Source organism: Moschus berezovskii, chromosome 17, assembly GCF_049115385.1.
Source record: "Moschus berezovskii isolate FMDL1 chromosome 17, NW_MosBer_1.0, whole genome shotgun sequence".
Lineage (NCBI taxonomy): Eukaryota > Metazoa > Chordata > Mammalia > Artiodactyla > Moschidae > Moschus > Moschus berezovskii.
The window spans coordinates 48,833,613-48,856,967 of record NC_142476.1 but is presented as its reverse complement, the minus strand read 5'-3'; the positions used below and the strand labels follow the sequence as shown (position 1 = coordinate 48,856,967).

General features: G+C 39.3%; 1 protein-coding gene across 7 annotated transcripts in view; it reads right to left on the bottom strand.

Annotated features, from left to right (window-relative positions):
* Nucleotides 1-23,355, bottom strand: part of KIF1B (kinesin family member 1B) — a 154,637-nt gene that overhangs the window by 72,322 nt on the left and 58,960 nt on the right. For 3 of the 7 annotated variants that reach the window (XM_088845438.1, XM_055419531.2, XM_055419535.2), the window contains exons 11-21: nt 22,643-22,721; nt 21,719-21,861; nt 20,648-20,689; nt 18,025-18,236; nt 9,156-9,235; nt 7,839-7,914; nt 4,715-4,794; nt 4,098-4,204; nt 2,610-2,693; nt 2,211-2,391; nt 2,016-2,088 (exon numbers count right to left, since the gene is read on the bottom strand). In XM_088845438.1, the coding sequence (XP_088701564.1) occupies nt 2,016-2,088; nt 2,211-2,391; nt 2,610-2,693; nt 4,098-4,204; nt 4,715-4,794; nt 7,839-7,914; nt 9,156-9,235; nt 18,025-18,236; nt 20,648-20,689; nt 21,719-21,861; nt 22,643-22,721 (1,157 nt within the window). The remainder of the gene's footprint in view (nt 1-2,015; nt 2,089-2,210; nt 2,392-2,609; nt 2,694-4,097; nt 4,205-4,714; nt 4,795-7,838; nt 7,915-9,155; nt 9,236-18,024; nt 18,237-20,647; nt 20,690-21,718; nt 21,862-22,642; nt 22,722-23,355) is intronic. The other 4 variants (XM_055419533.2, XM_055419536.2, XM_088845437.1 and 1 more) reach the window with 2 other exon arrangements.

Genomic DNA, 23,355 nt, shown 5'->3' with positions numbered 1-23,355 from the left:
ACTGTAGCCCGCCAGGCTCCTCTGACAATGGAATTCTCCAGGCAAGAATACTGGAGTGGGTAGCCGTTCCCTTCTCCAGGGGGATCTTCCTGACCCAGGGATTGAACTCAGGTCTTCTGCATTGCAGGCAGATTCTTTACTACCTGAATTTACTTTCTGTTTATTAATAGTCACTGTCTTTATTTCAGAGCACAGAATGATCACCAGCATCACTATTTTTTTACACCTGGTTAGTGACTCAAATGGTCCTAGCAGCATTGGCATCACCTGGGAGCTTCTTAGAAATGCAGAATCTCAGGTCCTACCGTAGACCTACAGGATCAGCATCAGCATTTGACAAGACTCCCAAGATGTTGAGAAGCACTGCTCTACTGGACAGAACACCAAAGAAAGCCAGAAGACTCAGGTTTAAGCCTCAGACTCATCAGTTAAGAATGGGCAAGGTAGCATTTTTTTAGATTTTGCTTCCTCAACTATAAACCTGAGGAAATATTTGTCACTTTATTTACATATATAGCAACTAAAGAGGGTTATTTTGGAAACCAGAAAAATGATGGATGTTAAAACTCTCTGTAAATTATAAAGCTGTATACAAATATAAGACACTACTGTTAAAGGCTCCTTCATGTGTCACAAAGTTTTCAAGCCCTTAATCACACTGTAGTTGAATCTTTGTGTTTTCATTACAAACTAAATGCCAACAAGGCCTCCTAAAGAGACTCTATCTATTACACTGCTATTATCTTTCCCCAAACACTTGATTTATTCTTGCAATCCATTCTTTTTTGGGCTTTACTATAATTTCCAAGATAACAAACTAACTGAGTTAACACACTGTCAAGCATGAGAATCGAGCTGCCCTGGAAAAGACTGCTTTTGGACAAGTCCTTGGCTTTTCTGATTCATTTAGCAACAGCCCCTCTTTTTCAAAGAACAGCACAGCTGTAAGGCTATGGTTTACATGCTGCAGTTTATACTTGGTATTCTACATGCTGTATTTTATGCTAAGGGAAGAAACCAGTATCCCAGCTTTCTCACTAATGCCTCCTTAACCAGTTCCCCCTTTCTCCCTAATACCCCTAAGAAGTCCATCAATCTTAAAAAATGAAAATTTCCTAAACTGCATCCACAGTATCCAAAGGTTGTTATGCCTCTTTCTCAATAATATATACCAAATGAATGCCCAGAAGCTTCCTATAACCAGGGCTTTGTAATCCAAAACTGGATGGCTTGAATGGAAAAACTTATTTATTCATGCAATTCAATTTCTATAAAAACTAGAAAATCAATTAACATCATAAAATGCTATCTCCATTAGCATCAAAATAACCTGAAACTGATTTCTCAGCTACTCACACAAATGCTTTCTCAACCCAGAGAAACCAGACTTCCCTCTCCTCTTGGAGTTGGTTGGGCAGCCCCTACTTCCCCTGTCACCCTACATGCCACGGAGACCCTTACTGAGAATTCAGACTCCATGCAGGGAACAGAAAAGGATTAACACATGCAACTGTGCAGCAACACTTTTAGACACAGTTTAACTTACAAAAAAAAAAGTCCACCCAGCATAAGAACAATCCCCAAGTCAGCCCAAGAGCAGAGAATTAGTACTATCAGGTGATCAGAAACAAAACCAAGGCAAACACCCATCAAATTCAATAATCAGAGTAATTATTATTGAGAGAGTCACCACTGGTGCATATTCAAAAACCACTATCAAGAGGCCAAGGCTACCAGAAAAGCTCTCAGTATTTCCTCAAAAAGCACTTGGTTTTGATAGAAGATGTGACTTTTGACTTTAAGACATAGAGGCACAGAAGTAGTACCTTGAAGGATAGTATTTCAGGCTAACCAGGAAATGGAAGGTCCTTCTCCATGAAGGACGGGAGACAAGAGCGCATGGTGTCAGTGAGAGCGGGAGAAGCAACGGGCGAGTGCTCGTCTGTGGGACAGGGAAGGTGGGACATGAGAGCAAGCTGCCCTTTCCTAATGGAGGATGCAGGATGGGCTCCTACCAGTCTCTGCTGCTCCAAGAGAAGATCTGCTTCTTCCTTCTCCTTTTTGTACAGGATCTCCATTTCCTGTAGCCTAGAAGGAAAAGAAGAGCAAGAAAGAAAGGAAACTGTAAAATCATGGAGCTGTTACAGGAATCCTACTAAACATTGAAAAGAAGTGCGAGTCATGTGGGCCACATCGCATCTGTACATTACCTTTTTTCCATCTCCTGTTTCATATCAATTCCTTGTTTTTCCAGAAGCTCTCTCTGGGCAAACGTCCAGTCCACAGGCTCAGAGGGGGTCTCAGCAGAAGGAGTCTTTTCCCGCTCAGCCCGTGCTTGCTCCGGGTGGTTAAAACGGAATACGTGGTTTTTACCCATGATGATACGGTTTCCTAGCACAAAACAGAAATAGGGTTAAGAAATCACTTTTTAAATGTACTGTATCTTGGTTAATAGCCTCACCCTCCCTAAAGCAAAAAGCAGTTTCTGGAGTTTTACAAGAACATAAATTGTAATGCTATCACTTCAACCTGAAACAAAGAGTTAAAAATTAAGAAGTTGCTTGTGCAAGTCATGTGTTCTGAAAACTTCAGGCCTCTCCCACTCTCACCTGAGCGCAGCTGAACAGGCTGGGTCACCCTCTTGCCATTTACGTAGGTTTCTGAACGTTCACAGGGCTCCAGAGTCACAATAACTAAGAGGAATGCAAACTAAAGTTAGCATCACAGACCATGGGAAGAAAACAATGGGAAGCAGTTGAGGACTCAAGGTGACTAGCATAGATTTCTGCAACCAATCAAGTGGCTCAGTGTCTATGTAACAGTTCACTTTAAGGCACCAGGACCAGGGCTGTGGCTCAGATAGAAACACACTTAAATTCACTTAAGAATTTGATAAACTTCAGAAGAAGACAGGAAATGTTAGGTTCAGTGATATCTGGACAGTTCAGTATATAAAAATGGAAACCATCAGAAATCTTAACTATGAAATATAGGTAATAATCAGAAAATTATGATCAAAAGCTAATATTTTTTCTTTTCTTTTTAAAAAATATTTTATTTATTTGGCTGTGGCGGGGTCTTAGCTGCAGCATGTGAGATCTAGCTCTCTGACCGAGGATGGAACCTGAGCCCCCACATTGGGAGCATGGAGTCCCTGTCAGTGGACCACCAGTTGTTGCTGTGGTTCAGCTGCTAAGTCCTGTCCGACTCTTTGCAACCCCATTAACTGCAGCATGCCAGGGTTCTCTGTCCAACACTATGTCCCCGAGTTTCCACAAACTCGTATCCACTGAGTCGGTGATTCCATCCAACCATCTCATTCTCTGTTGCCCCCTTCCTTCTTGCCCTCAATTTTTCTCAGCATCAGGGAAGACATTTTTTCCCTGTACCACCACGGAAGTCTCCAAAGGCTAATATTTTGATTGCTGTTGTTGTTGTTCAGTCATTAAGTCATATCTGACTCTTTTGCAAACCCATGGACTGCAGCCTGCCAGGCTCCATGGGATTTCCTAGGCAAGAATACCGGAGTGGGTTGCCATTTCCTTCTCCAAGGAATCATTCTGACTCAGGGATCAAAGCCATGTCTCCTGCATTGGCAGGTAGGTTCTTTACTGCTGAGCCACCTGGGAAGCCCAATATTTTAATTAACAAGGAATAAATTATATGGCACAAAAACACTATTAGCCTGTTGTTTCATTAATAACCTGGGCAAAAATCAAGATTGACTTTTTCTTCCCTTTTAGGTATAAATAAACTATACTGGATTAAGACTAGAGGCCCTTCAAATCTCCCACTACCCAGGATATCTGTTCCCTTCTTACTCGTCTATTAAATAATTAAGATTCAAGACCAAGCCTAATTGCCTATGTCCTACTCAATTCTTGGCGGTAACAAAAGTGCTGCTTTTGTCCAGGCTTTTTTCATGTAAAGTAGCTATGTTCATGCCTGCATTCATAAGCAGCCCAGGTCCCCTCATTTTCAAATATTAGATTGTATAAGAAAGTATCACTGAAAGAGACAGGGAATACCAAGTCTTGGGGATTTCTCATAATACAGAATGAAAAGGTTGTTGGAAAAGCTGAGCTGAGAACTCTCACCATCCCCGCTGTTGTTCCTCTCGCTCCGGAAGATACAATGCTCTTCTTTAATGTGAGCCCCACTCAGCACGATGTCCTGGCGCCGCTCAGCATCTGCTTGGCCAACCCTGAACACAAGGGAAAGTGTTTCCCAGGGAAATTCAGACACAGAAAGCACCACAAACAATGAGCCTCTTTCTCCCAAAGAATATTCTTTGGTGCGTACAAAAAAGGTGCTGCTTTTTTTTTTTTTTAAATCAGAGGCTTTGAACTACAAACTCTGTTTTCGTATATGATCAACCTCCCTACATGAGAAAAAGATATGAAGAGGCACATGCACCAAATAACTCAGAGAGCATCATACAAAGATACCAGTAAACTAATATCCTTAAAGAATTCATATAAGATGTTAGGAGGATAAATTTTACTTACAGTCTTCTAAAGCTACACATGCTAATTGATTCATCTGGTTAAAACACTGATTTGCAAAGAGTACAGAGGACAGTTTATAACCATTTCAGATGAGAAAAACAGCAAATTAATAAAAGAAATTTTTTACCAAACAATTTCCCTTTAGCTATGCAATCATCCTAAGAGAAAAGAAAGTACTGAGTGACCAAAAGAAGAAACAGATGTACCTTGTAATTCCATCTTTGATGTAATAAAGCAGGCACTCGGACATTAGAGGGTCCTCATTGAGGTTAACAAGATGTGGTGTCTGAAAAAGGTTAGAAGTGATCAGCATGGAACGAGCACTGCTGAGAGGGCTGCGAGAGTGACAGAGGCACAGAGGAGGCTGGATGGCTCCTTAGATTACCAGAGCACCTAGAAGCAGGACTTCTTTCATTCTTAGTTGCAATTCCATGATAAACAGAAAATAACTCTCTTCAGGCCTTCCCAAACCACACTAATGCATTCTATTTAAAAACATGAGCTCTGGGATAAAGAACAATATCCCATTCTTAATAAGGTCAAAGCATGGAGAACACAATAGAAAAATCAGAACAGGCTGATTCTCTGGTGGGGGAGGGAACATAATTTTTTACAACACTTGAAGAGTGTTCAAAATTCTTGAAGAGCAGCAGAATTTGCCACTCCTAATATTCCACTTTGACATACTGATTATTTTGAGTTGTTACACAATAGCACAGGCAGGGAGAGGCTTCCTCTGAATCCCCTTTCCTGCCTAAACACAGATTGTCCAACAGGAACTTAGAAGTCCCCTCCTGGAGTCTTAACAACCAGGAAATAAAAGTAGAAGTTGACACCACACCAAACAAACTTTGTCATATCTCCCTTCTGCTTTTCAAAGGGCCCCTTCATCTTTTCCTAAAAGCCAATTACCCTCCCCTGAGAGGCCTGCCTCCCTCTCCCTTTCCCTATTAAAATGGCATTTAAGCCAGAATTCTAAATCATCTTGGGGAGTTACTCATTTTTCCATGGGGTTCTCCCATGTATACATGAGGTTCAGTTCAGTTAAATAAACTTTTTTCCCCTCTGGTTAATCTTTTATTCTCATTCAAGAATTTAGAAGGGTAGAGGAAAAATTATTTTTGATCCCCTACAACTGCCAAGAAATATGTAATTTTTCATTTACATCATAAAAATGTTCCCATGTCCCCTCATTTCCCTCTATAATTTTTATCAGTTCTTCCATGGTCCCAGTTATTGTCTTTAGTTTGTCAGTCTTTAAAGAAGAAATTAAAATTACTGATACTCAATAACACATCTTATAAAATCCTCTTCATCTAACTCATGTTTCTAAAATCTTTTAAAAACCAACCTTCTTTATCTTAAACAAGAATTAAAAATTACTGACATTCAATAACACATCTTATAAAATCCTCTTCATCTAACGTTTAATGTTTCTAAAATCTTTTAAAAACCAACCTTTTTTGGTGAAAATACCCCACTGGGATCCAAAAATAAGTCACATGTTCTTGGGGTCAAAATCTACTCAAGATACAGTGCCAGCAAATGTGGAAAAACGAAAGGAGAGTCAGATGAGCAGGTTAAGAAAAGGGAGTGCAAAAGATCATTTAAAAGAAATTTAGGAAAACCTCTACATCTTTCCAACTAACATGTTTCGACAGCTGGTTTGAGAAAGTCAAAACCCTCTTAGGCAGCATTCTTTAAAACCCAGCATGGCACTGGCCTAAGGAAACCAGAACCTCCAGAATAGGTTTTCATTTTTTCTCTGGCCTGATGAGTACTTTCTCCTAGTTCTTTTGAGATATGAATGACTAAGTCTACATATATTTAGGTTGTACAATGTGATTGTAAAAGGTGACAATTTGATACATATATGTGCAAGGATTACCAATTGAGTTAATACATCAGAAAAAGGTTCTAAAACTGAATTTGGATGTGGTTAGCGGTATCCCTTTCTTTCCTGAAGAAGTCTAGAAAGTTAAAGCAAGTAAGAAACAGCTCTGGAAACAGATATCTCAGTTTGGAATTCTGTGCTGTTTATAACACAGTACTTATCTGAGTTATTTAAGTTGTTACAGAAATTTTCCTCACTGTTCTTAACACTAAAAGATGTTAAAAAATAACTTTAGATATATGCAAAGGCACAACCTAAATTTTATTAAGCCTATAACTGCTAAAAACTCTAAAATCACAAATAATGTATCTGAATAAAATAGTGTCTTACTGAAGGAAAAATTATTAAATTGTGAAAATCACTGACCTTTTGCAATATAAACATAAAATACTGTTACTATTGTTCCAGGTGTATAACACGTATCTAAAATGTCTTTAAATCAATCTTCTTTGATGAAAATAATACAGCAGAATTTATTTAAAAAAAAAAAAAGAAAAACCTAACTAAATATATCCTAACAAAAACCATAGGAGTATCTCATACCAAATAAAAGTACCAACTGAAAACTCTATACCTTGTTGTTCTATGCTAACCGAGAGAGACCACCATCAGACCCTTGCATGAAGAAGTTTAAGTATACAGTAGCCAATCTGAAGTCATTTGAAATGAAAGACCATTTGTTATTAGTATAATTTTTTGCTTTGTACATCAGTATATGTTCTATTATTAATAGATAAATAAGCACACAAAATAACCATTTCATAATTGCTTCCCAGTGTGTATTAATAACTAAGAAGCAACTTAATAAAAAAACAAACTTGTTTTTTTAATTAGTTAAAATGTATCTACTACTTAACAACTATGATTACATAAGTAAGTAGGAGGCTAACTACTGGAGTCATGTAAAAAAAAATGAGAATGGAGCAGAGGAGGCTAGAAGGATGAGCACAGAAACTGCTTTACTCAGGACAATGGCTATCACACACAAGTGTACAAGCAAATTGAAGCAGTATTTTTCTACACAAACCTGAACAGCTGAAATTGCTTCCAAAGAGTTATAATTCAGGGTTGCTGGTACCTGTGGGGAAATCTACATAGAAAGAGTAGCCAAACTGAGGCAAGATGTGCTAGGTTAGGCTAGGAATTTAAGAGAAAGCAACCATTAAGAAGAGTAAACGCACTGAATAATGACCAAAAGTTACAGATTTACTGCCTTGGATTTTATTTCTATAAACAGTAAACATTTCTGAAAGCATTTTAGAAACGGGTTGGCCTTGCAGTGTAAGATGAAATTAAAAAAAATCAGAAATTAAGCCATGTTTCAAGGTTTAAAAGAAAAGGAAGAGGAGGAGCCAACCCTGAAAGACATGAAGTACCTCGAGGACCGAGACAAAAAGTGCCTCAGTTCGGTTCACTTTCACAACACTGTTTCCTACCTTTTTAGGAGAGAAAACCCCAAGCGTTCCTCCGTCTTCCCGAATGGCAACTCCCATCTCAGCCAACAAGGCTTCTCTAGAAAGAGCAGCAAGCATATCAGAATCACAGTACTAAAATGGTAAGTAAACCAGTCTAACATGAGTTGGAAGGTAAAGCAAGCAAAGCAAAAACAATTATCTATGTTTAAAGTCAGTAACACAAATGTGAAAGAATCTACTTATCCCTTCATCAAAGAGAAATTATCTTTAAGAGAAATAGTACATTCAAAATAAATTATGTTCCTGTCTTATGTAAAGCTGTATTTACCCAAACAGGAACTTTGTCACATATGACTCTGGAAGCAGAAAATGATTCATAAATAATATGTCTATTAATATTTAAAAAAGGAAGAAAGGAATATGCCCTGAAAGCAATACATCCCATTCAAGGAACCATTTCTTAAAAATCAACAAAAGCAGTCAGAAAGTAGCTCTGATACAGGGAGTACTATCTATAAATGTGGTTTTCTCAAATGTCACGTTCCCGTGCCTACCATCACATTGATTTAACAATTTTAACTTAAAGTCTCTACAATAAAGAAGAAAATTCAGTTTCATACATTCACTTTATCAACACATTAGCACTCACTTCTACCTCATCTTCCAGAAAGCAAGAAGAAACTAACATTAACTAAAATGTATATATTTTTAACAACTATTTTATTCTTATTATATTTTGGCCATACCACACAACATGTGGGTTACTATTTCCCTGACCAGGGACTAAATCCATGCTCTCTGCATTGGAAGCACAGAGTCTTAACCTCTGGACCACCAGGGAAGTCCCTAAAATATCTATTTATTCCAACAGCAAAAGTATTATTTGAGGTCATGTTCATTCTTAGGGTAGGGAATCAGGAGGTTAAGATAAAATACAGATTTTAAAAGTTGGCAACGGAAACTACTTAACCTCTCACCAAAGAGGTTTTAGGAAACGTCACTCTGAAAGACAATAATCAGAACAGGTTTTTTCCTCTGGGCCTTTATCAAAGGCAATCTTTTTGCAAATTAAGAACTCATTCCTCAATATCTTCAATTTTTATATGGATCCCTAGCAACATGTAGTAGGTAACTAAGAACAAGACTGCCTAGAGAACAAATATCTGAATTTCACTTCAGAGTGTGAATCTAGCCAGAAATCTCACACAGGTGTTGTTTGGCGGTTCTATATTTGGGGAGGAAAGCTTGTTTTTAACTTTTATTTTATCTTTTCTTACTATAAACGTAATCCAAATTCCCCAGATATTTTAGAAACATTCCAGAGTTTAATTTCCTGACCTCTCCATCCTGATGGCCTCTGTTTTACGCAGCTTCTCTTCCCAGGTTTCATTCAACTCAGCTATGATCTTCTCTGATTCCTAAGAAGGAAGTTCATAGTTAGTGTCAAAGAGTCTTGTAAGTTAACCTTCTATGCCTAGGAAGGACGGCAAGAAGCAGATGATGCCCTCAGAGGATCTGAGGCAGAATCTAATACGATGAGGTTTTTTTTTTTCCTTTCTTAATATGTAAAGAAAGAAATCAGCCCCTGATATATTAATTCCCTTTAAGTTCTAATAAAAATACCTTTACAGTGCAAGAGAGAGAAAGAGAGGGTGTATGCATATGTGTGTGTGTGTGTGTGCACGCGCAGAAGGAAAGGTAATACTACATCTTCAAATGCAAAACACTATTTCTAACAAAGAATAAAGCTCTCTAAGGTATTCATTGCTTTTTGTTTCACCACAACACTGAAGGGGTTTAGAATATGCTCCACTAAAATATGATATCTTGGCACATTGAATATTTTAAGCCTAGTGGTTTAAGAAATGGTACAAGTAGGAAGGAATCTCTGACCTCCTGAAGCTAGTCGTAAGACCCTCATGACATGTAACCTTCCTACCCCTGGAGGAATGCAGCATCCTTATTTCTAGAAGATGAAGGAACACTTAAGAAGAATCTGAACAGACAAACCTTGATAAGTCTCCCCAGGCTGCTAGACATTGTTTTATTGTGCTTCGCTTTATTGCACTTCACATGTAAGGCGTTTTTTACAAATTGAAAGTCTGTGGCAACCCTGCATGCACCAAGTCTATCGGTGCCATATTTCCAACAGCATTTGCTCACTTCATGTCTGTCACACTTTGATATTTCTTGCAATATTACAAACATTTTTACTGTTACTACATTTGTTATGGTGATAGGCGATCAGTAATCTTTGATGTCACTACTCCAATTTGCTGAAGGTTCAGATGACATCATCTGTTAGCAATATTTTTCAATTAAGGTATGCACATAGTTTTTTTTAGACATAAAGCTACAGCACACTTAGCAGACTACAGTATAGTGTGAAGTTAACTTTTATATGCACTGGGAAACCAAAAAATTCATGTGACTCACTTTATTGTGCTATTTGCTTTACTGCTGCGCTCTGGAAGTAAACCAGCAATCTCTCTGTGGTGCCAATACTCCTAGCTCACCTCCCCCTTGTTCTATCACACTTTTCCACCACTTTTCACACTTCACCAAGTGTGTAGTCGCTCAGTCATGTCCAACCCTTTGCAAACCCATGGACCATAGAGCCCGCCAGGCTCCTCTATCCATGCAATTCTCAGGCAAGAATACTGGACTGGGTTGACATTCCCTTCTCCAGGGGGATCTTCCCAACGCAGGGAACAAACCCAGGTCTCTCATTTGCAGGCAGATTCTTTACTGCCTGAGTGGCCAGGGAAGCCCTACCATAAAAATGCTCACGTTTCACACTTCTTTGGGTCTTCATTTCCTTAGGAAGTCTTCTCGTCACACAGTTGTTGCTGTTTAGTCACTAAGTCATGTCTGCCTCTTTTGTGACATCATGGACAGTATCCCACCAGGGTCCTCTGTCCGTGGGATTTCCCAGACAAGAATACTGGAGTAGGTTGCCATTTCCTTCTCCAGGGGATCTTCCCAAGCCAGGGATCAAACCTGCATCTTTTGCATTTGGCAGGAGGATTCTTTACCATTGAGCTATGTCATGTAAACAAATACTAAATAAATTTGTAGGCTTTTCACTTGTTAATCTGCCTTTTGTTACAGAAGCCCCAGCCAAGAACCTAGAAGGGTAAAAGTAAAGATATTTTTCCTCCCCTTCAACACAATACCCCCTTGAACACAGCCCAATTCCCAATATAGAAAGGCTTCATATTAATCTCATCTGAAGGCATGGAGCCACTAGTGAGATAATTTTCCATCTCCAGCTGAGTGTTTATTATGTGCCAGAAACATAAGGACTAAAACATGTTTCTTGTTTTCAAGGAGCTTATTGTATACTAGGGTGAGAAAAAAGTAACCATTATTCATTCATTCAGTAATCATATATAACCTCATTACATGCCAAGCCCTGTTCTAGGTAACTAAAGATAAAGCAGGGAACAAAATTCCTACCTCTCATGAGACTTATATTCCAGAAGACAGACTGAGATAATCCATTTTAATCAGTAAGTCGAGTTTATAGAATGCCAGACTGTGATAAGAGCTTTGTAGAAAAATAAAGCAAAGAAAAGAGAGAATGTAGGGGGAGAAAGCAATCTGCAGTGGGGCTGTCAGAACTGGGCTCATTGACAAGGTTCTACACAAGCAGACAAAAGGGAAGAGAACAGGTGTGTGAGGGAATAGGTGGGAAATGTCTAGCATTTTCCAGGAACAACAGCAAAGCTAGAGCAGCATGTTGCAGGACTGTGATGGGAATGGTAGGAGAACAGCAGGCAGTGTGCTCGGTGTTGGAACTGAAGCACTCACAGGTCTGCCGGCTGAATGATACACTGTGAATGAAGGACAAGCAGAAACTGTTCAGGCCAAAAAAAAATGGAGGAAGAAGGGATACCTAAAAGGGAGATGAGCACATGCAAAAAGCAGGATAAAATGACAGTCATGGATACAAAATTAGATGATGATGATGATGATGATAACGATGACAAGATAACAGTAGTGGTAGTGATTCAGGATGAGAAGTCTTCATAGTTCAAAAAATATTTCAAATTCATTTAACAGGCTATTTTATGAAGACTCTGGGATCCCCCAACATAACTATTAATAATTGTTGCTCAGTCACACAGTTGTGTCTGACTATTTGCAACCCCATGCACTGCAGCATGCCAGGCTTCCCTGTCCTTCACCATCTCTCAGAGCTTGCTCAAACTCATGTCCATTGAGTTGTTGATGCCTTCCAACCATCCTGTCCTCTGTCATTCCCTTCTCTTCCTGCCTTCAAGCTTTCCCAGCATCAGGGTCTTTTCCAATGAGTTGGCTCTTCACATCAGGAGGTTAAAGTGCTGGAGCTTCAACTTCAGTATCAGCCCTTCCAATGAATATTCAGGGTTGATTTCCTTTAGCATTGACTGGTTTGATCTCCTTGCAGTCCAAGGGACTCTTCTCCAACAACACGGTTTAAAAACATCAATTCTTCAGCGCTCATCCTTCTTTATGGCCCAATTCTCACATCCATATATGATTACTGGAAAAACCATAGCTTTGACTATATCGACCTTGGTCAGCAAAGTAATATCTCTGCTTTCTAATATGCTGTCTAGGTTCATCATAGCTTTTCTTCCAAGAAGCAAGCATCTTTTAATTTCATGGCAGCAGTCACCATCTGCGGTGATTTTGGAACCCAAGAAAATAAATTCTTTCACTGTTTCCACTGTTTTCTCATCTATCTGTCGTGAAGTGATGGAACTGGATGCCAGGATCTTAAGGTTGTCTGTTGAGTTTTAAGCCAGCTTTTTAACCCTCCTCTTTCACCTTCATAAAGTAGATGAAGTTCCTTCTTAGCTTTTGTCATAAGGGTGGTGTCATCTGCATAACTGAGGTTATTGATATTTTTCCCGGCAACCTTGATCCCAGCTTTTGCTTCATCCAGCACAGCATTTCACATGATGTACTGACTCTGAATATACGTTAAATAAGCAGGGTGACAATATACAGCCTTGACGTACTCCGTTCTCAATTTTGAACCAGTCCATTGTTCCATGACTGGTTCTAACTGTTGTTTCTTGACCTGCATACAGGTTTCTCAGGAGGCAGGTAACATGGTCTGGTATTCCCATCTCTTTAAGAATTATCCCCAGTTTGCTGTGATCCACATAGTCAAAGGCTTTAGCATAGTCAATGAAGCAGAAGCAGAGGTTTTTGTGGAATTCTCTTGCCTTTTCTATGATCCAATAGATGTTGGCAATTTGATATCTGGTTCCTCTATCTTTTCTAAATCCAGTTTGAACATCTGGAAGTTCTCAGCTCACATACTGTTGAAGACTAGCTTGAGGGATTTTGAGCATTACATGCTAGATGTGAAATGAGCACAACTGTACGGTAGTTTGAACATTGCCCATTCTGGCAAATGTAATGTAGTTAAGGTACATGACTATTAATATAGGTAAGGTAGAATTGTAGAAGAGTAGAATAGTTAATGTAGAGAAATAGTAATACCTACATAGAAAGAAACTATGACGATTTAATACAATAACACCCTAAGGCACCTGGCACTTGGTTTTCTGGAATGAGGAAGAAAGCATGGTAAAAGCCCAGAGTAAAGACTCATGGAAGCAACTGCAAAAGCAAAGGAGTCCAGCAGCCAGAAGAAACAGAAGAGGGCATGAGGAGGAGGAGGGTGATGATAGTGGCAAAGGAGGAGGAGCAACAACGAACAAAGAACAAAACTTGTACCACTCAGAAAAGGCCTGGGCATCAGGGAGGCAGGTAGAAAGGGAGCCATGTAGGAGGTACTCAGAAATGAATGTTACAAAGCACAAGAAGCTACAGCCAGCCTACAGTGGAAGGCAGGAGGTCAGAGACAAAAATCACCTAAACTGGCTCTCATTAACCCCTTGAACATACTCACTGGCTGAAAGACTAGAACAGCTACCTGACAGCATCTCTACAGTCCTCCAACAGGAATGAACAATCTGCAGTGCAAAGGCCACTCCACAGCCAAGTGAGGAACCACGAGCCACCATAGAGGGCCGGCAGCCAAGAAAGGCACACAATTCTGAAAGAGGATGGGCAGAAAAGGAAGGGTACCTAGTACCAAGTGGTCAACAGCCTCTCTAACTCACCACCAAAGTTATTCAATAGTTCCAATAGGGGAGCATTAATGCTTCTGCAAATGACTGTCAAAGGGCAAGTACAATACAAGCAGGCCTCATAACCTGTAAGAGTCTCAGGCTTATTAAAGAGAGTTGCATAGAAACCTTTACATTAAGTGGCAACTTCAAAAACAAAGGCACAGGATAACACGATGCCCAAACCACAGTACCTGCACTAGGGCTTAATTTATATACTGTGGTCCACAAGCCACACTGATGTCAGTTATAAAATACAAACTGATCCATGAGATGCTTGAAATACATATTTTTTCTGATTAGTTATTTTCAGAGAAGGAGTATATCAGAGCTGAGGTTTATCTGGCTCTGTTAAAACTACTCTTCTGATATTTTGGGGCAACTGTAAACTCACCCCAAGGAAGCAAGTTACTGTCTAGGAATCCTCTTACCATCTTGCTGCCAACTCTGGTGTGACCTCTCTAATTGTACTCACTACCTGGAGAGTAAGTCAGAATGTAACCTCCTTGTAGTAAAGAGATTTAAGGAGTAAGCTGAGGAAGGTACTACCTTCATTCTTTCATTACTGCTTCAAGCTGCAACTTTTATGTCGTCTAGAAAGTTATTTTTTAAAACTCTGAGGAAACAATGTTGAGTGTCATTTAGCAAAACTTCAGCCCTGGGAAAAGTCACTTATTCCAGAGACATTCTAGAAACACAGAGAAACTAAGTGACTATCCTCAGGTCACATTTCTCCCAGAGCCAGGTCTATGGCTGCATTTCCTGTGTGTTCTTCCAACAAAGGCAGAATCCACAGGTTTTAAATAAGATATTCTATGAGATAGCTCACCATAAATTAAGAAAGAGTGAGGAATATTCTTTCTTCAAAGCTAAATGACAAACTTAGTATAAATGAAACAGAGATGCCGACAGGATGGTAGCTTCCAGTCTGAGTCACCAATTCACTCTGCAGGCAGGCCTGGCAAATGGGGGTCCAGCGCTGCCTATAACTTATTCTAGAAGCTGAATTTAAGATTAAACTGAATTGGAATTCATGCTTTAGAAATGAGGAGTCAAGGAGATACTCTTCAAAGGTCTTCTTTCCTACAGGTACTGTACATTTAAAAATTCTGAAAAAACAGAGTGACATCAGGAACATTTTTTAAGCTTGCAGGCATGCTGGGCTCAGGCATCTTTTACCTTTGATCTCACATCATGTCTGTCTGGTATCTGTACAGCTCTGGCTATTAAGTAAGTTCATAATGCTGAACACAAATAAATCTTCATCATGATCAGTTAAGATGGCAGACAAGTCCACAGAACAAGTCAGAAACATTTCCCCAGCAAAAAAAATTATAGTTAAGATTGAGATATTTAAATAGTTAAATGCTTACTACATGGAACATTCCTTGAAGCCATCAGATAAGTTTTACTGTACTGAATGCAGCCTGCTTTGTGAGTGAGCAGCTCCAAGTGTGGGGCCCTCAGGCTGCCAAGCACAGCATATACCCTTGCATGCTTCTGTAATGGATATCTGTGGATATTTATAGTCTAAAAGTCTGAGCAATGGCACTCACAGTGCTGACACTGATGCCAGATTAATAAACACCAGAGGCACCACCTAGTAGCCATTGCTACATATTTAAAACCTTCTTAAGTTGGAATCCAAATCAAGGATACAACATTTCAACTCACTTTGAGGTGCAGCTAAAAACAGAAAGCAGTTACATTTTACTCTCTTTGCCAGAGATGTGCAGAGGGCCCAGAGTATTTATGATGGGTAACCTGGGTCTCTTCCACATGGAAACAGGATATTCAATGAATGAAGCAATAGTAATGCCCCGTGTAAAAGTATTCTACCAACTGATCCTTTTTTAAAAAAGTCAAAAGTAAAGAGAAACAAAGGGACATAAAATGTTAGGAAAATGAATGACCCTCCTGTATTACTGTTTTCCATTACAGTATTTTTCTCCTACAGTGTCATGTCTTAGGAATGCCATTCCTTCACATTCAGAACAATGAAACAGTCTCCAAAATGAGAAATCTGCAAGCATTTCTGTCATACAACCACTGCCTTGCCCTGTGAACACAGGATGTCATCGCCTGCAGCATTAAAATGCAGGTCTGCTGACATGGAATTCTCACTATTCACAAACTAGGAGCAGAACTAAGGTGCTTACACTACTACCATGCTGCATTAAAAAACAAGACTGAACGCAAAACCATAAAGAAACTATTTTCTAAAGCTAGTGAAAATAGGAAATGTCATTTAGATTGGCTTAAAGGAGAATTAAAACACAGAAACTTATTTCTGCTAAAAGTAATATAATACAGTTTTGTTTTGGGTGGGAATTAGGGAGGCTGGGGAGAGGGTTTCTTGAATAAAGGCAGTGTTATTGCCTGGAAACTATCCGGAAGATACTGGGCAACCTAACACTTAAAGCATCTGGTCCACATCTTGACTCCTAACATTCAACATTATTTTCAGTTGGTTCCATTTAGGAGTTGGGAAGAATTTTTTTTGTACATCAAGAAGTGTTTAAGGAAGTGTAATCTCATTTCTACATTAAGGTAAGATTCAAATAGTAAGACTCCAAATTCCCAAAGAAAAATGACATTTTATAATAAATGACAGATTCCATTTTCCCTTTCCACAGAATCCCTGCATTTTGCCACTGGCCTTAAGAGAACCCTACACAGCAACTTTGTCATTGATGCCCATTGTGATAAAATACAGAAACAAAAAACAATTCTTCACTAACATCTTCAGTAAAATTCCAAAGTCAATTTTACAATAGCAGAAATTCTCCTTTTCTTTGCAATATTTAATGAAAAGATTTCTCACTCCCTGTCCCTTTGTCAAGTATTTCAGAATTCCCCCCCTTTCCACTAACAAATCCTGAGGGATGCAGCAAGATCATTACTTTTGTTTCTGAAGCACTTTATATTAGAAGTGACTGAAATGCCAAAGAAAAGGTAGGCTGATTGAGAGGCAGAAGTCAATTCTTCAACATCTTTTGCAGCCTCATCTGCAAACCAAAATGAAAGCATCAACAATTATCAAGTTAAACTCCCTTTCAGCAAAAAGGTTCACCAAACTTTTACTATTGTTAACCTGTCAAAGTGTGTCACTGTTCTCCACGGTCCCTGAATGAGCAGCCGTGGTGAAGAATGCTGAGTGCACGTGATGAGGACTGCTCGCTGGGCACAGGGCTGCAACCCCCCAGCTCCTTACAGTTTCTTTGCCCTCCTTGCTTTCCCCACCCTGGTCTCTTGAATACAAAGGCCACAAGGGACGGATCAAACTCTCCTGGAAGTGACAAGCAGGGAATGAAAAGGCATTTGTGTTGCTGTCACGATTATGTGACGGATGGTACCACAGGTGACAACTGTCTGCTCCCATTGTAGTCACAGAGGGGGAATAACATTCATACTCACAGAGAGACAAGAAAGTACCTCCAAGAGTCAGCCACTGGGTGGCATGGAGGGTGACCTGCACACAAGGGACTCCAGGGCATGCCAGGAGCCGTGACCTGTGTGCGCCTGGCCAGGAGGGGCAGCCCTCCACTATAGTGACCACAGGGCTTTCTGTGAACTTCCAGAAAATACAATTTCATGTGTCTCTGAATAAAGCCGGTATAGCTACTCAAATGTGCAAACCTTTTTTTGATTACATATTTTACTAACAGAAGCAAATTCTGTGCTTTGCAGAATTTCATCTTCTAAAGAAACCAAATGTTTAGTTAATTAGTTTCCAATGAAATTTCTAACTAAACAATTTCACCATGACTTATAAACTATGGACATATCTACTTATGGACATGACGGATGGACACACCTACTTATCAGCTACCTTGTCTGGCCAACCTCTGACCTGCCCATGCAACTCTCCCTCCCATCCCTGCCTAGCCATGTCAGACTCAAGCATTCTGGTGAAAAGAAATTAATCACCTTAAAAGCAGTAATTTCAGGACACCTCTGAGAGTTAGAAAGTTCTTTCATGTGCTGAACCAACATCTCAATGGTTTCTCATTCTTACTCTGCCTCGTAGAATGACACAGAATACCTTCCATTGAGTTTGAGGAGGTACTACCTACCTTCAGACGTTCGATGGCTTCCTCTCCTCCAGGTGTAGACATGATTCTCTCCTGAATACTGGTCACAGATGTTAAGCCCACCTGACTATTGAGTGAGCAGGAAGATGGTGATGAAGTAAGGGACCCCATGGATGCTGTGGAAAAATTGCCAGGACGTTGATTCTCAGAGGCTAGCAAGTACCTATGCTTATTGTTCTGAAAATCTTTCAGATCTAGGAGATAGAAAGAAGGGAAGGCAGAAAAAGTAGGAAAGAGGAAAGGAGCAGAAGAAGAAAAAAGACAGGAAGGAACACCAGTGTAAGAAAGGAGAGCATTAAAGCGGCAAGACAAAGACAAGTTATGGTACAAAGACAAGTCGTAATTGTTCTAGATGGCAGTTCTCAAACATGACTGTCTTGTTTTTAATACTGGCATTGGAGAGATTAAGAACTGCTCCTAAATTTAAAAACTACAAAGTCCAGTGTGGGTTAACACTGCATCTGGTAGAGGGACACAGAGCCTCCAAGGACACTGCTGAAGTTCTGTCCCCACACAACCAGGCTACCTGCCTTCCATCCCATCCGCGGCTCCAAATTTGTAATGTCTTAGGTTTACACAACTGTTAAATGCCAGTAGTTCTAACAGCAAAGGAAAAAAAAAAAGATCATTTATCTGTCAATATCAATATATATCAGCCTGGCCCAGTATCTTAAGGGACTCAGGAAAAACTCCCAAGAAAATGTTACATTAAAACAAAAATCTGAGCACTTAGTAATGTTCTTTGTATGCTAACAAGGATTTTTTAAATATACCTTTTAAAAAAAGAAGAGGTAAGTGCAGAAACTACAGGAGTCTTGTGTAAGTCCTGGCTAAGAACTCAAGGCTAATTACCTCAACAGGGATGAACAATGAGAAAATTATTAAATCTGGTGTAGCTCAAGTTCATCTATTGGAGCAAGCAAAAATTAAGGCTGATTATCAAAATTAAGTAAATTTTCCTTAAAGGATATGAGTCAATACAAAGAGTCAGAAAAAATATTATTAGTTTTCTCTGAGTCTATCCCATGTGAACTTCATCAAAGCCAGTTCCTAAATCTCCTTAAAACCAGTGGTTGCTTCAAGCCAGTTTGAAAACCACCATCTGCAAAAGTAGAACATAGGAAAACAAGCAAATTTTAAAAGGGAGTGGGGGTAGGAACTGTTGCAAGAAAATTAGCCATTGGGTGGTGGCAGCATGGTGGGGAAGAACAGGATGGAAGGTCCAGCTGACACATGCAAGTCGTATAAGGCATTAAGTGCAGCGATTGAAACGGAAACTCAGTTGTCAGGGCTGCTCTCCTGCATGGACACAGAATTAAAACTCAGTCATGCATAGCTTTTTGGGAGATGCCACAACTGCTCAGAAAAAGTGAGGCAACAAGCTGGCAGCAGCAGCACCTGCAGCACAAAAGCAATAACAAAGGGTGTCTCTCCCACACCAGAACCAGCTGGCTTCGGAAATCTCAGACAGAGCAGTTCCGGTCCAAGAGTTGCTGTGGGTTAGGACAGTACAGGGCCTTCGAGGTCGAAACTCAAGACAGCAGCCAGGGCTGCACTGGGCTTCTCCTGTGTCTGCCAAGCCCTATCACATGACCTCCCAGAGAAACAAACCAACCAACAAAAATCTAAAACTGAATCACCCCCAAATCAAGATTCTTCATTTATTTATGAGTTATTCATTTATGAGTTAGCTTAAAAGGGTGATAGATATGGAGAGAGTAATGAGGTGTGATCCCTTTATAAAAAGTCTTCATTTCAAGCACACATTTTTGACAACCAAGTTTTAAAAAATTTAATTTGTAATTCATGAATGAGGAAAAAAGTTTACCTAATCATCAAGTAAGCTGAGGTCCAAGATCTGGAGGAAATATGCTTGGCATAAGCACAGGTGAGGGCTAATCCAACATCACAGAGCTACTCCAGCACAGAGATTTGGCCAACTAGAAGTGACTTCTTTCAATTATATATACACTAAGGCTCAGAGTTAGATAGCTATTTTAAAAGGATTTTTCTAATAAGTAATCAGACCATGAGGGATCAACAGGCCAAAAAAGGTGCCATAATGATTAAAAATGAGGTCTCTTAGTTACACTATCCAGCCTTACCACATAGAAACCGTGGGATCTCATTTAGTGCAAACTAGCCACTCCAGGCAGCAGTGTCCTCGTTGGCAAAATGGGCAAAAAAGGAACTTTGTGCGAGTCACTGACAGGTTTAAAAGAGATACCATATTCAAGATACCTGGAATAGGTCCTGGCACATTATAAAAACTCACTACACGTGAGCTACTGTCATCACTACCATCACCATCTATGAGTTTGGATTCAATTTAGTCATACAAAACTAAAGTGGAAAAAGCTAAAGAGTAAAGCAACAAGAGGTTTTTAAGCCTCTTGACCTAATTCAAGCCACAAACTGAAATTCAGCAAAGTCTGCTTTGCTAATGGAAATGGACAAAAATAGGAATAATTTCTGAATCTACTATGCTCTGTCTGGGATTTCCCTGTTAGGATCGCTGACATGCAAAGCTCATCTTAAGGCTGATCCAGCAGAGGCAGAGTAGCAAGTGAGAGTACTGGAAACCACCAATACATGAGATACACACATTTGCCTCCACTTCCCGAGTAATCATCGATCAATGGATCAACTGAAGGTAGGCAAGAGGGAAAATATAAAAAGGGTCAAAGTTCAGGTTCAGTAGTGACAGAGAGGGAACAGAGCAATATTTGGTATTTGGGAAGCTGAAAATAATTAACACTTAGAATAACATACTACCATACTCTATGTATTCATTTAAATTCAGGTGTTAATCAGTAAGAAGAACTAAACTAGAAGAGGCCTTGAAAATCTTATTAGAATGCCAGATAATAATATTAATCTGAAACTCAAAAAATAAAAATATGCTTTATTAAGTAAACTCATATATTATTGTACTGAATATTCTAGTTAACTCCCTCAGGAGAACTTCTGATTAGACATTCTGAAGGCAGATCCCTGAGATTAGAGTCATTTTAAGACAACATTATAAGACTCTCTGGAAGTCTAATCTTTGAACTTGACAGGATTTGGTTATTTGCCCCTTCATAAGTTTATAAGGAGTTGGGGGGCATTTAACCACTCAAAGGTTAATCTGATCTGAAAGGAGACTGGAATGGTGGGTTTCTTACAAATATATTCAGTATTACTACTACATTAATCCAAAGAAACCCAAAACACAAAAATGAAAAACTGAAGTAACAATTTTATGAAGTGATTAATTTTGCAGTGAGAATAAACTTAACATGCCAAATAAAGTTCACAGCTGATCTAAAATAGAAATCCAATAAAAAATATAAATAATGATATATAACATTTTAAAAAGTAATTTCATGAGTTCAAAACCTGATACAAGAGTACACAGAAGAAATTCTGAGATCATTTTCAATGAGCTTTTGGGGTGGGTGTGCTGCACAGCTTGTGGGATCTCGGTTTCCCTGACCAAGGATTGAACCTGGGCCATGGCAGTAAAAGCCAAAAATCCTAACCACTATGCCACCAGGGAACTACCCTTAATGGACTTCTTAAAAGGTTAAGAAAAAAAACAAAAAAAACTCTTTGTCATCAAGTTTCATCAAGTTCCTTAACTCTAAGAGCCCTAGAAAGCAATAGATTTTGTGCTAGTCCTTAATTCACTTACTATCAATAATATCTCCCAGCCCCTGAGCACGAAGAAGGTCCTTCAGCCGTGTCACCTCCTCCTTTAATTCACGAACCAGTTTGGCATTGGGGTCCTCATTGATAACAGCATTACATTTAATTTGTTTTGCACGATCTGCATATCTAGATCCAAAAAGAAGACACATTTTTGCCATTCCTTAAATGCTCTACTTCTCATAAGTAACATACCATTATTTCTAAAAACAGCTTGAGTGTTTACACATTTTTATGAGCCTTAGTAAAAATACATTTGTAGAAAGCATTATTTTTAGTACCTTATATAGATGTGGGAAAAGGCTCCAATGAACCTAAGTGATTTCCTCAAGATCACAAAGGAAATAAATATCAGAGACTAACATCAAAATAAATATCGAAACTAATTTATTAGACTATATAGTGTTTCTTCCATTATATCAAAAATGTTTTTGACGAGAGAAGAGTTGAAAGTTCCAGATTAATGTAATCGAACCTAATCATATACAAAACTGTTCTATTAGTGAACATTCTGTCAGTAATTTTAAAAATATTACATGTACTCATAACTTTATTATTTGTTATGATGTGAGTGAGCACTTTTATAATGACAAACATGAGAAGGGGACACTTCTTTTTATAGAAAATATTGTAAGAAGTTTTTACTATTATCTAAAAGTTACCAAAAAATCTCACTAGAGCAAATTTAGTATCTTTCCTATGAAAAAGTTCCTGCTTTTCTCAATGAAACTGAAAACTATAAACAGGTGTGTGCGTGTATATTTGTGTGTGTGTGTTCCCTGTTATAAAAGGGATAGGTCATTGTTTACTCAAGCAACTACCCACATAGCATAAGACAACCCACGGCCTAACAAGATGACTTCTGGGGAACACTGTGTTTTCATTAACTATTGAGATCAAACGGGAGTACCTCAGAGTGCTCAAAGTTTCATCATAGTTGATATCAGCTGGGCTCAGAGCAGCAACCATTGCAGTCCGAGAATTGCCACCTAAAAAGATGAATCATGATTATGTCAAATCATACTTGTTTTATAAAAAAACTTCATTAAATGTATCAAATCAGACAGCAAAACCTCAGATTCTAAGATTTAATCAGTAAATTTTTGAAATGTCCCCAGGCCAGGAATGCTGCTGTTGCTGCTAAGTCACTTCAGTCGTGTCCGACTCTGTGTGACCCCATAGACGGCAGCCCACCGGGCTCCCCCTTCTCTGGGATTCTCCAGGCAAGAACACTGGAGTGGGTTGCCATTTCCTTCTCCAATGTGTGAAAGTGAAAAGTGAAAGTGAAGTCGCTCAGTCATGTCCGACCCTTAGCGACCCCATGGACTGTAGCCTACCAGGCTCCTCCATCCATGGGATTTTCCAGGCAAGAGTACTGGAGTGGCTTGCCATTGCCTTCTCCGCCAGGCCAGGAATGGTTACATGTAAGTCTTGGTGTCTGGATGTACTGTGTCCAGTTTCCCTAGAAACTCCACCAGAACCACTCTTAATGATATGAAAGTCACTGGTGACATGAATAGCCATTCTCAGCCACTTCCTTCCATCAGCAACATGTAACACAGCTAATCACTCCCTCCTTATCAAGAAAGAGGGAAAGGGGCTAAAAACAGTGAACAACAGGTA